This window comes from Apostichopus japonicus, chromosome 23 (assembly GCF_037975245.1).
Source record: "Apostichopus japonicus isolate 1M-3 chromosome 23, ASM3797524v1, whole genome shotgun sequence".
NCBI lineage: Eukaryota > Metazoa > Echinodermata > Holothuroidea > Aspidochirotida > Stichopodidae > Apostichopus > Apostichopus japonicus.
In genome coordinates this window covers 17,226,659-17,240,197 of record NC_092583.1, presented here as the reverse complement: position 1 = coordinate 17,240,197, position 13,539 = coordinate 17,226,659, and the positions used below count along the sequence as shown (strand labels likewise).

The window sequence follows — 13,539 nt, the reverse complement described above, 5'->3', positions numbered from 1 at the left end:
GTGTTTCAATTTAACTCTGAGCTTTGTCTTTAATACTCCTTCTTCTTTTTACAAGTTTTGATAGGGTATACATGTTATGACATAGTTTTACTTAGATATAAACGCTAGGTAATGTTGTACCGTGAGTGTGAGCTTTCAGTTTTATGTCTCTTATGCGCCTCTGTAATATTTCAGATCAGTGCAGTAAATATGTATTTAGCTTTGTTTCATCGATGGCGATTTCAAGAATGTCTTTTGTGAGAATCGATTAACGGTTTGTACATTTTCGGAGAGCTCGTCAATATTCAAATCTGTCAAGCGCTTTACGACCCGGCACCTTGGCCAAGAGTAAACTAAAACATTGGTTAAATAAACGAATAAACCTTTGCGGGAGAAAAATGGGAATTTGACCAAAGTGTTTTAATTTCATCAAAGTATTTGTACCGCTTTCAATTATTTTCACCCCTCTCTTACGTAACTCGCCTTAAATCGTACTCTTTCCCATTTAATCAAGTGTAAAATAATGTAAACTTAAGCACTGAGCCCACTTGACCTACTTCCGGTTCACCGGTCACGCCCTTTTCATTCTGAATCTACGAGGCTGAAGTAAAACATTCCTGATGTAAGTTATAAAACATATTGAACATTTGTTTTGCATACCTCAGTCATTTCATTATTCCACCTACCGATGACGGAGGCGTAGGAACTTGCGGACTATGTGACGAACAATGTACGGGAGGATGTACTGGGCCGGTGAGTCATGTGCTTATAATGTTGCTTAATGTTTATCAACATGTAACATCACTTTCAAGAATCCCACTTGAGGTTTCTAATTCGTGATATTTGCCTGTGTTTGCATTCTTTTTAATTCTGATACTTCATCGTATAACACCGATGCATTCTCGCGACGCTCTGAATGCGGGAAGGGGGGGGGGGCTGGTAGGGAAAGGGCTAAAATGGGGAACGTGAGGAAAAGAGGGAGAGAAGATCGAGATAACATAAGAGGAAGGGGTAGGGTGGGGGATGCGGTCTTGTATTTTACCTCATGTCGATCGAAGATTAGTTTAGAATATATATTTTCAATTATATAAGTTCCCCAGTTTAATATCCGTTTAATTCATTATCTCAATTATATATAATTTTTACTGTTTGTGTCTTCTTCTGTTTTCTTTATATCGCAGAGTAACACAGATTGTATTAGTTGTCGTAATTTCCAGATTGGTTCTCACTGTACTAACGAGTGTAATGAGGGACAGTATCCCGTTGGAAAGATATGTGAATTGTGTCCTGACTTTTGTACTCAGGGGTGAGTTCACCTACATCAGTCCCAAATCCAACGTTCTTTCTTTTTGAAAAATATTTTTACCTATTTCAATAAAAACGTCCATGTTAAGTTACGTTACGTTACGTTAAGTTACTATATTTATTTATTTGTTTGTTTTGCCACAAAAGTACAAAGTGGATAGAAGTCTTCCATAAAGCTTAAAAGCTCAACAATGTGGAAGACTCTCTGAAGAAAGAAAAGAAAAGAAAAATATACATATATATGTATAAATACACATACATAAATACAAATCAATCGTTCAATATATATATATAGTAATTACATACAGGTATAACTTGGTGGTAGTCAGTAACTAGCTCTTATTCCTTACAAAACCACTTCTTAAAGGATGTGACTGACTTTTTACTCTTTAAATCGTTCGTTAGAAGATTCCATGTTTTTGTTGCACGGTTTTGTAGGCTTAAAGTTCCAACTTAGCACCGTTGTCAGAAATGTCACCAACTACGCTATCTGGTAGGCTGTTCCATACATGTACCGCAGAGCGAATGAAGGTCCTGCCAGTGGAGACTGTCCTCGAAACTGGTACTGTGAAAGCATGGCCGGCATCGACAAGCTAGAGCGTGTAGCTCGTCTAGCTACAAAGGGTTGTGGTAGCATTGCCTTTAGGTCCGGTGGGCACGAGTTGGTGTGCATCTTATAGAGAACAGTCGCTGCTGCCACCTGACGTCTTTGGTGAAGAGATGAGATGTTCAACTCAGTTCGTGCTTTCTCCTCACTTGTGCCTATGATGCGAAGGGCCTTCTTCTGGATCGAGTCAAGTAGTCCTAAGGTGGTGGGCGAGGCACTCATCCATGAAAGAGAGGCATACTCCATCACGCTACGGACCTGAGCCTTGTAGACTGTTGCTCGTCCCCTGACGTCCAATTTGTTGGCAACTTTCCTCAGGGCACCCAGTTTCTGTCCAGCTCTGGATGATACCTTCGAGATGTGTTTTGCCCAGGTCAGCTTGCTGTCAATTGTGACACCCAGAATCTCCAGCTCCTCTTTTTCGGCCAGTTTGGTGTTGCCAAACATAAGATCCAGCTTAGTAGGGTTCCTCTTTCTTGAGATTGTCAGTGCCTTGCATTTCGATGGCTCAAAGGTCACATTCCATTTGGCTGCCCAGATCCTCATTTGCTCTAGGTATCTGTTTAAGCTTGCTGTTACCGCCTTGGGATCATCTCTTGATGAGATCTCACAGTACAGAGTAGAGTCATCTGCATAGAGGTAGAGGTTGTTTTCACATTCGTCGCCCAGATCGTCGATGAACACAGAGAACAGAAGAGGTCCAGTATTGACCCTTGGGGCACTGACGCATTGATGGAGGAAATACTTGATGACTGTCCGGATAAGACAACTTTGATGGATCTGTCTGCGAGGTAGCTCCTGATCCAAGTGAGAAGATTGCCTGAGACTCCTATCGCTTCAAGTTTTGAGCAGAGACCATTGTGCCACACCTTGTCAAATGCACCTTTGATGTCCAGGGCAATAAGTCGCACCTCGTTACCTCTCTCCAGGCTGTTTGACCACTGTTGAGAGAGTATGGTGAGAATGTCAGCCGTGCTGTGGTGTGGCCTAAATCTAAACTGCCTATCCGATATCAGATGAGTATCCAAGAAGTACTTCTGAAGTTGGTTCTGTACAGCTGCCTCCATAACCTTGCTGATGATGCAGAGAAGAGAGATGGGGCGGTACATAGATGGATCTGACGTAAAGTCTCTCTTGTGAATAGGGATGACAGATACAGTTTTCCATTGACTTGGAAAAACACCGTGCGAGAAGCAAAGCTCAAACAGCACGCTGAGTGGTCTTGCAAGTTCTGCACTGCACTCCTTCAGGACTCTGGCAGGGATTTCATCAGGGCCAGTAGCTTTGTCGGGTTGCTAATTCCTCAAGAGCTTTTTGACATCTTTGACCTTGAAAGCTATTCTATCTTTGGCGCATGATGTTGTACGCTGAACTTCTGGAGCAGGTTCCTCTGCACTATCAAGCTGGCATTCCCTAGCAAAGGTCTGACAGAATTTTTCAGCCTTCTCTTTTGCTGAGGTGTAGACCTGGGTACCATCTTTCAGCACAGGTATGTTAGCTCTGGTAGACTTTCCAGACAGAGTGTTGACTGTGTTCCACCATTTCTTACTGCTAAGGCTGCCATCTGAGAGTTCCTCCTCAGTTTGTTGTTGTACCTTTGCTTTTTTCTCGACATGATTGTACTCTTTTCTAGCTGCTGTGAACTTGTCCCTGTTTTCCTTGGTGTTGTTTCTTTTGGACTTCTTAAAGAGGCGCCGCTTCCTGGTAGCTGCTTGTTTGCATTGGTCGTCAAACCATACCTTGTCGCCGGTCTTTTTGGTCACAAGCTTGCTTGGTATGAAGATGCCCATTGCATCACTGATGAAAGTAGTGACGTTGTTGCAAGCTTCTTCTGGGTCCTCAGATTGGAAAGCAAGAGACCAGTCCGCAGATGCTAATAAACCTCTCATTCATCTCTGTTTTGTGCCATTTATTCTTTGTTCACGACATGACAGTCCAATTAACGATGTAATTTGAATATTTCTTAATACAATATTTCTTAGTTTCCTATTTTTGAAACTGTTCATAATCCTCCTCACAGGTGCACGGGTAACGAACATATGATAGGCGACGGGGGATGCAACCAATGTTCTATTGTTTTAATCGACCATGAAGAGAACTTTGTAAGTATTTTGTATGGAACGCCAAAAGTGTTCTAACATTTATGTTCATATTGTAATCAAATCATTTAAAAAAATGTTGGAGATAATGATTTAGCAAAACAAACAAAAGACAGAACAGAGATATTATACTGGCTAACATTAACAATAGACCAGCTAACATTGTCTGCTAATTTTAAGATCATGGACGCAGGTATTAACATCTCTGTCATATATTTAATTAAAAATGTGACGTGGCATATGCTTGTTAAACTTTTGCTTTCATGATTAGTAAGTTTGACCAACATGTTTCTCACCGACAGCATGGTTTAGTTATTCGTAACCACACTTTTTACTTTTCATGCCGTTTGTTGATTCTTATTCCTAGCTGAATTAAGAGGAGGGATGCGAAGGGGGGGGGGAGGGAGGAGGGTTTGGGAGAAAGATGAAATTACCTAACTTCACAATCTGATATATGTCATGAGTTAAATTAAAGTAACTCTCCGAGACTTACATACAACTGGTACATGCCTTCTCCAGGTATTGTTGGTCGATGTTTTTAAAGTTTGTACCAAAAATGGAAACCTGACGCAAGCAAGTGTGATGTCGTAGATGTGCAATAAAAAATATAAAAAAAATCTTTATTTGTCACTTTCGTTTTCACGTTGGAATAGTTGTGATTTCAATATTTTTCACTACAGGATTTGTCAAGTTTTATACAACAGAAATATGAACCTCGAGTATATTCATACTGCAAGCATCCAAGTTTAAAGTACAAGAAAGAATTTGAAGTATGTTGGAAAAACACTTTTTTAGTTGTGTTTCCATGACATCAGGCTTGTTTGTATCAAGTTCACGTCACGGCACAAATTGTATATATAAGCCTACAATTCCATGGAACATATCTCGACAATGGCATGCAGTCAAGGCAAATGAACATTTCATCAGGATGATTGTATTCAGTGACCTTTTCACATATCAAAGTTATAAATTCACCACCAATGACTCTCCCTTTTTTCTTTGTAATTTATCCATCGATATGAATACTTTATTCTCTTTAACAGATGAGCTGTTTAGATTCTCTAGATTCTTGTGATGTTGATCACTTGCAAGTGAACTCGCACATGTATCCTAACTCATCGGTGAGTTCAAATTGCATTTCGAATAATCTTGAAAGATGACCTTAGACACAACATTAATTTTAAGTCAAGACAAGTCAAGACTGCTATAAATCCAGGTTGCACTTCCATATCACTTACTTTATTTAAACATATATGAATTTCAAATATTAAGTGACTGGCCTGCTCGGGTTGCATGTTCTCTACTTGCTTAAGTTGGCTATGGTATGTTTACTTTCCCAGGTGTGTCAACAGTGTCACCCGGAGTGTGAAGGAGGGTGCTTGCGAGCAGGAGATTCTACCGGATGTAGAATATGCAAGAGACACAGGCGTGGTATGAACTGTGTTGAGCAGTGCTCGAGCGCAGAATACCCAGACGCTGATAAGGTACTGATGTATGACGTATATAATCATGAATATGCATAGTTACAAAACATGAACAAGTTATAATGCAATCTTATTGGACTACGCACGTATTCGAATAATTCAAATTTGAAAATACAAAACCATATATACAGCTTCAGTCTGGCCAAGTCCATACTACATAAATATCACGACCAACATATTTATCTTGATGTGTGAGAGGATTGAAGATACCTTAACTATTCTGCTGAAAGCTGGTTGGCGGGAAATGAGATCAGTTAATCATGGCGCCCTTCTGATCGCAGAGAGCAAATCGGCGAGAGCAAATCGTGTTCCTAAGATGACGTCACATGACGACATAAGATTAGGAAAATTTTCGGGCGAACGAACTTTTCAAGCTCGAAGAGGGTAAATTAATTCTCAATTTTCGAAGGGGAAACTCAAGTTTTTAACTGGCAAATGGTTGATATTTGTTGTAGAGAACATGCTTAGATGGATCCTAAAAAGGCAGGACGTTGACATTTTCGTGTCATGGCCACTTTAATCTCTCGTTGATGTTCACGTGTTTTGTAGCAGCTTGTGAACACCGCCCCTCCCCACCTTCCGTCCCCCTTACACACAAGCAACCACCCAGCTTACCTAAACTATAGAGAAGAATAGGGGTCATGTATAGACGTTAATAACAAACAGATGATTCTAGAATACAAGCCACGAGTAAACGTCTTTCCTATAGTAACATCGCTCGTATTACACAATAACACCTATATATTGTTCTAAAACTTTTCTTTCCTTTTTCTTTCTCCTTCTCATTTATTTATCATATTTATTTATTCTTTGACTATTATTTATTATTATTATTCTGTCTTGTGTGTGTATAGATTTGTAGAAATTGCGACCCAACCTGTCTACATTGTAATAACGGAACGGATACTGATTGTACAAAATGTGAAAACTTAGAAGTACTTCTGGAAGACGATAAGGTAATCGCATTCTCCTTACCTCTACTCTATGGGAATGTTGTGAAGTTGCGGGATAGATGGCCCCTTCCCTATCCCTCCCCTCTCCCTCCCCAACCCTCCCCACCTCTCTTTGTTTTAAAATGGGGGCAATGATGTTGATATTTGATGGAAGGACAGACAGAGGTAGGATAAATATGAATGGGAGATGGACGCGGTAGTATAACAGTTAATGGTAAGGTATAGTGTTGGGTTTAAGGGAATTGTTAAGGGGTAATAAGGAGGTACAGTGCAAACATATATGATGGTATATGAGGATGGGGGAGGTACCCAATGAGTAAGGAGAATGTTAACTGTTAGCATAATGTGGGGAAGGGGGGGGGGTAGTCGTAAAGGTATGGACGAATTGGAAGAGGAAGGATCAACGAGCGAAGTGAATATCATGTTGCCTTACTGTACCTATTCCGTCGATTACATTTTAAGATTCTCATTCAATCTTGAAAATGCACCTTATTTATCGTTCCACAGAGAAAGTGTGTTACCGAGTGTCCAGTGGAGTTTCCATATATATTAGAGACATACACGTGTGTGGCAGAATGTCCTAAAAACTCATTCCTAAGCGAAGACAATATCTGTAAGTCTTGTCATCCAGAGTGCAATGGAGGGTGCCACAATGAAACCAATAAAGGGTGTCTGGTGTGTGAACACGTAAATTTAGATGGCTCCTGTGTTGCGGAATGTCCAGACAGCCACGAAGATACCAACGGGGTTTGCGAGATGAGCAAAAGATTTGAGTAAGATTTCTTAAAGACTGAAAGGTCAATGGGTGTCTAACATGACAACTCGGTGCCTTCCTGTTAACTAAAGGAAAAAAATTCTCAAATAATATTTACACGTCATTATGCGAGGGAGGGGCTGTGGGGGGGGGTCATCTGTGGGGAGCTGTTACATGCATCTAAAATTTCTGGTTACTCGTGTACTTTTCTGATCTTGCTAGCACATGTCAGGACAACAATGACAACCTATACATGCTACATATGCGCAAACTATACAGTAGGCTAGGATGAAGGCTATGAATAAGATGATGGGCAGAGAAAACAACTGTCTCTAGTCTATACTCACAACCTTTCTCACCCCCTTCCATCCTCTTAACCTTCACAACCCCTCCGTTAATTCAGCAAGACTCAAACAGATACTACAAAGAATCATGTCAATGCTCCTGGGTGTATAGTGTAATAAGGTTTAATACACTCTCCTGTGATAACACAATCTTATATGTTATATAAGTGTTTTGGACTCCCTCCTCCAATAAGAAAACATCAATCACTTTCGCCTAAACTTGAAAAAACAGTCGTTGAGAGTAATTTGCATTGGTGGGTCAACCAACTTGATGATTGAACACAGTGAACATTATTAAACAGTGTTATAACACACGCGATTATACATATATATTTTATTAGCCCCTGGTGCATGTATAAGCCGTGCATGTGTTCTGTTTGGATGGAAATGGTTACTTTGAGTATATTAGTAGAAGGGTATAAGGCAACATGCACCAATGACGATTAAATTGGAGTGGTCCTTCATTTTATGGCATTTTCGAATATATTTAAATATCATATAACGACTTGCGTTAAAGATGTTGTACTGATTACAGCTGTACACTTCACAACAAACGTTGTTTTTTTCATTTTGCAATTTAAGTATAGCGCCATCGTTTATGCTTTCCGTTTTTACTATTAATAAGAATGATATAAGTATATTTATGTTGTTAACCTCTTTCGTTCTCTGTATTTCTTAACTATTTTCAGAGCGTCTCCTGCAAGGTCGCCTCTAAAAGTCTTAATATTGATCATAATTATCGCCCTTGTGGTGTTATTAATCGTTGCCATAATAATCGTAGTACTGAGACTGAAAGGACCAATCCACAGACCTCCCAATGCAGTGGTAAGTGACACGTCTGAAGATCTGGGGTGGAAGGGAGCGGAAGACAGAGGTATACAAACTTGGAGTCATACTCCCTCGCCACCACCCCTCCCACCCCTCCCCACCCCTCGATACTCACACATAGTCTTGCTTCAACCATAACTCAAAACTTAATTGATATTGGATTCGTTGATTTTATCCATTGATGTAACGCTTATTGAAACGTACAATTTGGACAGTGTAGTACAGACGTCTATGGTTTATTTCAAAGAAATAGATGGCGCTGTTCCCACTGTTAGATCAGAGCCGCATATAGAGATACCTCTGCGGCTTTGAGGTCCATGATATGTCTAATCTGCACTATATTATACATCTCGATGGTTCACCGATTCTGTCTTCATGGTATGAATCTAGCAAGCCTTTGATAAAGATGGAATATTTTATCCATTTATGTGTTTCAACTATGATTCGATGTAAAGTATTAAATTCTCACAATAGTTTGGTAAATCGTTTCATATTTAGCAATTTTAACTTTAAATATATCTTTGGCATTTATGCAGTATTTGAACGATATGACGAAGGCAGAGGAAAGTGATCGTGATGATGGGGTAAGTCCCAGTTAATAACGCTGTTTTCTTTTCTTTTAATGTTCTTTTCTTTTAATAATTTGCGTCAATTTTGCCAAATTTTTTCTGGTATTACGCAAAAAAAGATCAAGCTAACATTCATTAGTGCTACATCTTTGAGTTAGATTGACATGTATATAGTACATGGCTGCTAGAAATTATAAGTTCATATTCAGTGCAATTATTTGTGAAGTGGCTATTTCGGGTTAATAAAAAATACTAAATAGAAAATATTATAAAATTCACAAATTTAATCACGTCTTGTATACTATAACTACCATTGTCCATCTCGAAAATATGTTCTCCCACCCCCTTTTTTATAGGAAATTTAGGTTTGAATAAAATTGCATGAAATGACTTCGCTTAAGGGTAAACCTTTTACGTAATTTGAACTTTTGCAGGGTAATGGCATAGCATAGACATTACATCATACCTCACGTGACATCACATCGCATATGCCATTGGTCAGTCCCAGTACAAAATCTGGTGGAACGTGAGGTGGAAAAGAATACTGAAGTTGAAGGATAAGGGTGAATGAGTTGAAGTTGAGAAGGTCTCCAAAAAGGTCGGAGATGGATTCATAAATTATTTATGGAAGTTGGACATCAAAGGATTCAATCTCAGAACGTCTTTCCAAGGATCATATGTAGGCATATTGCCCCTCAAATTAATAAACTTAAATTAAAAACCTCAATAGTGCTGTTGTCAAACATGTTTTCAATCTTTGGAGGTCGTTTTCCTGAAGATTTTTCGTCACTCTCTAAATTGAAATTGATTCAGTGATGACTTGGAGGTTTACAAAGAAGGTATGTTTTTTCAAAGGTTAGTCTTAATTAGTTTAAGCCAGCTAAAATGTGGGTGCAGTATAGATGTTGCTGCGTGAGAACTAAAAATGGAAGTGCGCCACCCACTTGGTGAAAAGTTTGAACAACATTTTGAACTGACCAAGACTGGAGATTACAGATAGCCAAGAAGGAGAGGTACAAGCTGCAGAATGGGGTAACGGGTAACAGGTATCTGAAAACGCTATTTCCCGATGTTATTTACGTACCCCCCCCCCCATCCCCACATACACACGCCCCACCCCTTCCCGCAGCGATGAACACTGAACTGCATTAGTTAAATGAACTGGCATGTGTTAATATAAGCTAAACAATCTTCTTTTTTTTCTGAAGACGAAAGCGTCACATCATGGATAAAAAGTTAGCCACCTTGAATTAAAATAAGATGAACGATCTCTCCGCGTTCAATCAGAGGTTGCGCTCTTGTTAAGAGAGATTTACAGTATTAGAAATAACTTGAATCATTTTTATGTTCTTATAGTTTACAAAGAACATGCATATGTGGGCCTAATGCTTCATTGTCTTTCTTGAATGTTCGTATTTTTTTCCTTTCCTTTCATTTGACGTTATGTTTGAATCTTCAATTAATTGCTTGTACATTTGAGGAGTGGGGTATAGGGTTGGGTAGTGATTGGGGTGAGTGGAGGTAGGGGGATTTGAGTAAACGAATCCAGTAACATTACTATTTTGTATTAATTTTTCTGTCTTTATGACCTTTGTACATTTTCGTCAAAATGTGTTTCGAATTTATCATTTATATTTTAGTTTGGTGATTTTATAATTACCGATGTGTTTAGTTAGTACTTCATAATTAATTAATGTATAACTGGTCTATTTCTTTCTTCTTTATGCTTACACATTTTAGAATTAATTCGGCGAAAAATTAACTTTTTATCATTTATAAAACAAAAATATGATGTTTCTAAAGCTATTTACATTTAATGTATGATAAATCTCTAAAATGCTCCTTTAAGACCAGATGGATAATGAAGTGGCAACTACTCAGTCCAGGCCTGAAATTAAATTAATTGTTTCGTATAATGTCTTAGCTCGATCGTATAATTCAGTTCAGAATACAAACAATACTGGAGCATCAACGGATAACATGATACACAATTTGTACTTGGCTAACTGACAATGCATTCCATAGGACGTATATGTAATTGTCATTAAGTCCTGTGCTGTTTCTGGGGAATTTACCTGATATATAGTTTGTGCTAAACTAGGTAATCCAGATATTTCGTTCGACGAATATCTGGTGGTTGAAATGGTCATTTCATAACAAAATAAGAGTGGTATAAAATAACAGCCTGTACTAACCAATAACTGCCTGGAACATTCATCTTTTAATGTTATGGCATCCATGGCAACATGAATTACACAACTTTTTTTCTTTTTTTGATATAACAAAATATATGACAATTATACAAAATTGGATGTTCTTTGTGTACTGTTTTGATTTGAAAGGTGCAATGCAAGGCTGCGAGAGGGTAAGGGGGTGCAGAGGGGGTGGCGTTGGGGTTTGGGGAAGGCAATGGCGGACTTCTTTGACTGCCAATTTCCTATTAGAAGAAGGATAATCTTCCTAAAACCCTCACAAGATCAACCAAAAGACAACACAACCAAGCTTGTAAAGATGAACGCAGGCTCTACAAATTTCCCAATGGCATCACCCCCCCCCCCCCTCCCTCCCACTCGCAACTTCCTTCTACGATCCAAGGGATCTCATACCCACCCCCACCACTGTCCTCAAACCGCACTAAGAAAGCAGTGTGAACTTGGTCTTAAACAACAACGTAATGCATTATGTATTTACGTACCGGAATACTAGGTTAAAATCGATTACATTTCGTCTACTTGTTAAAATAGTTTATCATTTAGGAATAATGACATGCCCAACCCTGTAGACATGTCACTGCGTATCCGTAATCCATGTTTACAGTACAGTTACGTCACCATTCAAACATCACATGATCATACGCCGCGTACCGTTGCTGTATGTATTAAGACGATAACATGCGCGCGCGCCTTTTGCAAACCCGCGCGGCGTAAATATGAGTATTTTGTGTAACATGCGGTAAAAAAAATTACCTATGCATGTTACCGACCGACTCCCTTGAAGCTCACGTTGTATCGATCTACCCAGTTGGGATATTTTTTCATGAGCCTCTGCGGTGTCTATATGCGCCCTCGCGATGCCTGTGAGCCTTAGCAAAGTTTTTGTGCCTCAATTAAGCCTTTCTATGGAGTCTCTGCGTGAACCTTGTTAGAAAGTTTTAAAGCTCCACATACCCTGTGTAAGCTCCTCCCACTCACATGTAGAGATGTGTTACAATGTGTGTTGTTTGCACTTAGCATATGATTATGCTGACGGTATGTAACGCATGATACAATTCTTTGTATACCTGCATAAATGAACACAACATCTTAATGTTCCTGATCTGAAATAAACATAAATGTATTTTTATTAACATTTTATTTGTTTGTCTAAGTATTTGCAAAAGTTACCGTCAAACATTTAATTCATCCGTTTCGTCAAGTATAAACATCAGAACACAAAATTTTTCTAAACTAGATTTGATGGGACGAGTAACTTAAGATAACATAAAACATGAAGTTAGAAATTCGAATATTTATTACTGTCTGCTCTATAGTTAGCCTTGAAAGAACCTTCCTCGACCCCCTCCCCCCCCCCGCCCCGTCCCCCACCCCAAGAACCAACAACAACAACAACAACACAAACATCAATCAAGTAACATAGGTACAAATACCACCCTTCTCTTACGATGTGAAAATCTCTCTAATTGTCTTTCATCCGAAGCTGATTCTGCCCTCAAAACTGTTCTGTATTTACAGAATATGGTTATATGAAAAAGTTAATGATGTATTAAACAGCTCGATCCGGCTAGGACAAGAACTTAACAAGAAACCGACTTGACATCAAGTCTGTTACCATGTAAACATGACATGAACTGTAAGAGATGCTTTTGTTGGAATATAAAAATGTGATATGCCTTCCGGAAACAGTATGCAAACTGACTACTACTCACTGAACAGATGTTTTGATAAAGTGTTTTTCTTTTCTTTTGTCTATCTCTCTCTGTTCAGCAACAGGTGTGCTCTATTGTGTGTTCACGAGAGTCCATTGTGCTGCATACAAATGACATAGCAGTGTATATAGTCATTGATCTCGCATGCAGATGAGCGGTTAAGTGGCAATTGACATGCTGGCTAGGGCAATGTGTATGTATATAGATATTTGTTCTGTTGATATAATCATAACACTTCTAAGACGCATCCCCATCAATATCAAATTTTGGGGCCCGAAGTAAATCGGACCTGGCGTGTCAATACTTCGAGTAAAGTTTTGCTTTTTTCGTGGCCATGGTTGGTTGGCTTTTCTTAGAATGTATCCAGGACCAATTGGTTTGAACGGTTGCAATGAAGAGTATTCTGTTTCAACTAAAGAGTTGTTCTCCAGTCGCCGTTGGTAAGTTTACTCATTAACTGTTCTTGCAGAGACAATGTACGTTCATTGAATTGGTATCCTTGATTATATAAAATGTCAGATAGCAACATTCAGCTTACTTGATCTGTTGATTAGAAGGCAAGTTTAATCCAGTAACTGATTAAAATTTCTCTAATTCTATCACGGCATTTGGAATATTGATAAGATTAGAAGAAAAACAAATCTTGGATATTGTTTCATACAAAATAAACATAGCTGATGATCAATTGTTTT

The 13,539-nt window shown here is 38.9% G+C and overlaps 2 protein-coding genes across 3 annotated transcripts in view; both read left to right on the top strand.

Annotated features, from left to right (window-relative positions):
• Positions 1-11,234, top strand: part of LOC139965011 (epidermal growth factor receptor-like) — a 30,423-nt gene extending 19,189 nt beyond the window's left edge. Inside the window, exons 12-21 of the mRNA XM_071967161.1 lie at positions 645-732; positions 1,161-1,285; positions 3,912-3,993; positions 5,034-5,111; positions 5,331-5,474; positions 6,329-6,430; positions 6,935-7,200; positions 8,215-8,350; positions 8,890-8,937; positions 9,357-11,234. Coding sequence (XP_071823262.1) covers positions 645-732; positions 1,161-1,285; positions 3,912-3,993; positions 5,034-5,111; positions 5,331-5,474; positions 6,329-6,430; positions 6,935-7,200; positions 8,215-8,350; positions 8,890-8,937; positions 9,357-9,374 — 1,087 coding nt within the window. The 3' untranslated portion in view covers positions 9,375-11,234. The remainder of the gene's footprint in view (positions 1-644; positions 733-1,160; positions 1,286-3,911; positions 3,994-5,033; positions 5,112-5,330; positions 5,475-6,328; positions 6,431-6,934; positions 7,201-8,214; positions 8,351-8,889; positions 8,938-9,356) is intronic.
• The window catches only part of LOC139965012 (epidermal growth factor receptor-like), a 74,709-nt gene that overhangs the window by 26,155 nt on the left and 35,015 nt on the right, over positions 1-13,539 (top strand). The window contains exon 1 of one of the 2 annotated variants that reach the window (XM_071967164.1): positions 12,973-13,287. The exons of the other annotated variant lie outside the window; for it this stretch is intronic. Within the exon in view, the coding sequence (XP_071823265.1) occupies positions 13,239-13,287 (49 nt within the window). The 5' untranslated portion in view covers positions 12,973-13,238. Of the gene's footprint in view, positions 1-12,972; positions 13,288-13,539 lie in introns of those variants that run through there. 2 annotated transcript variants of the gene reach the window in all.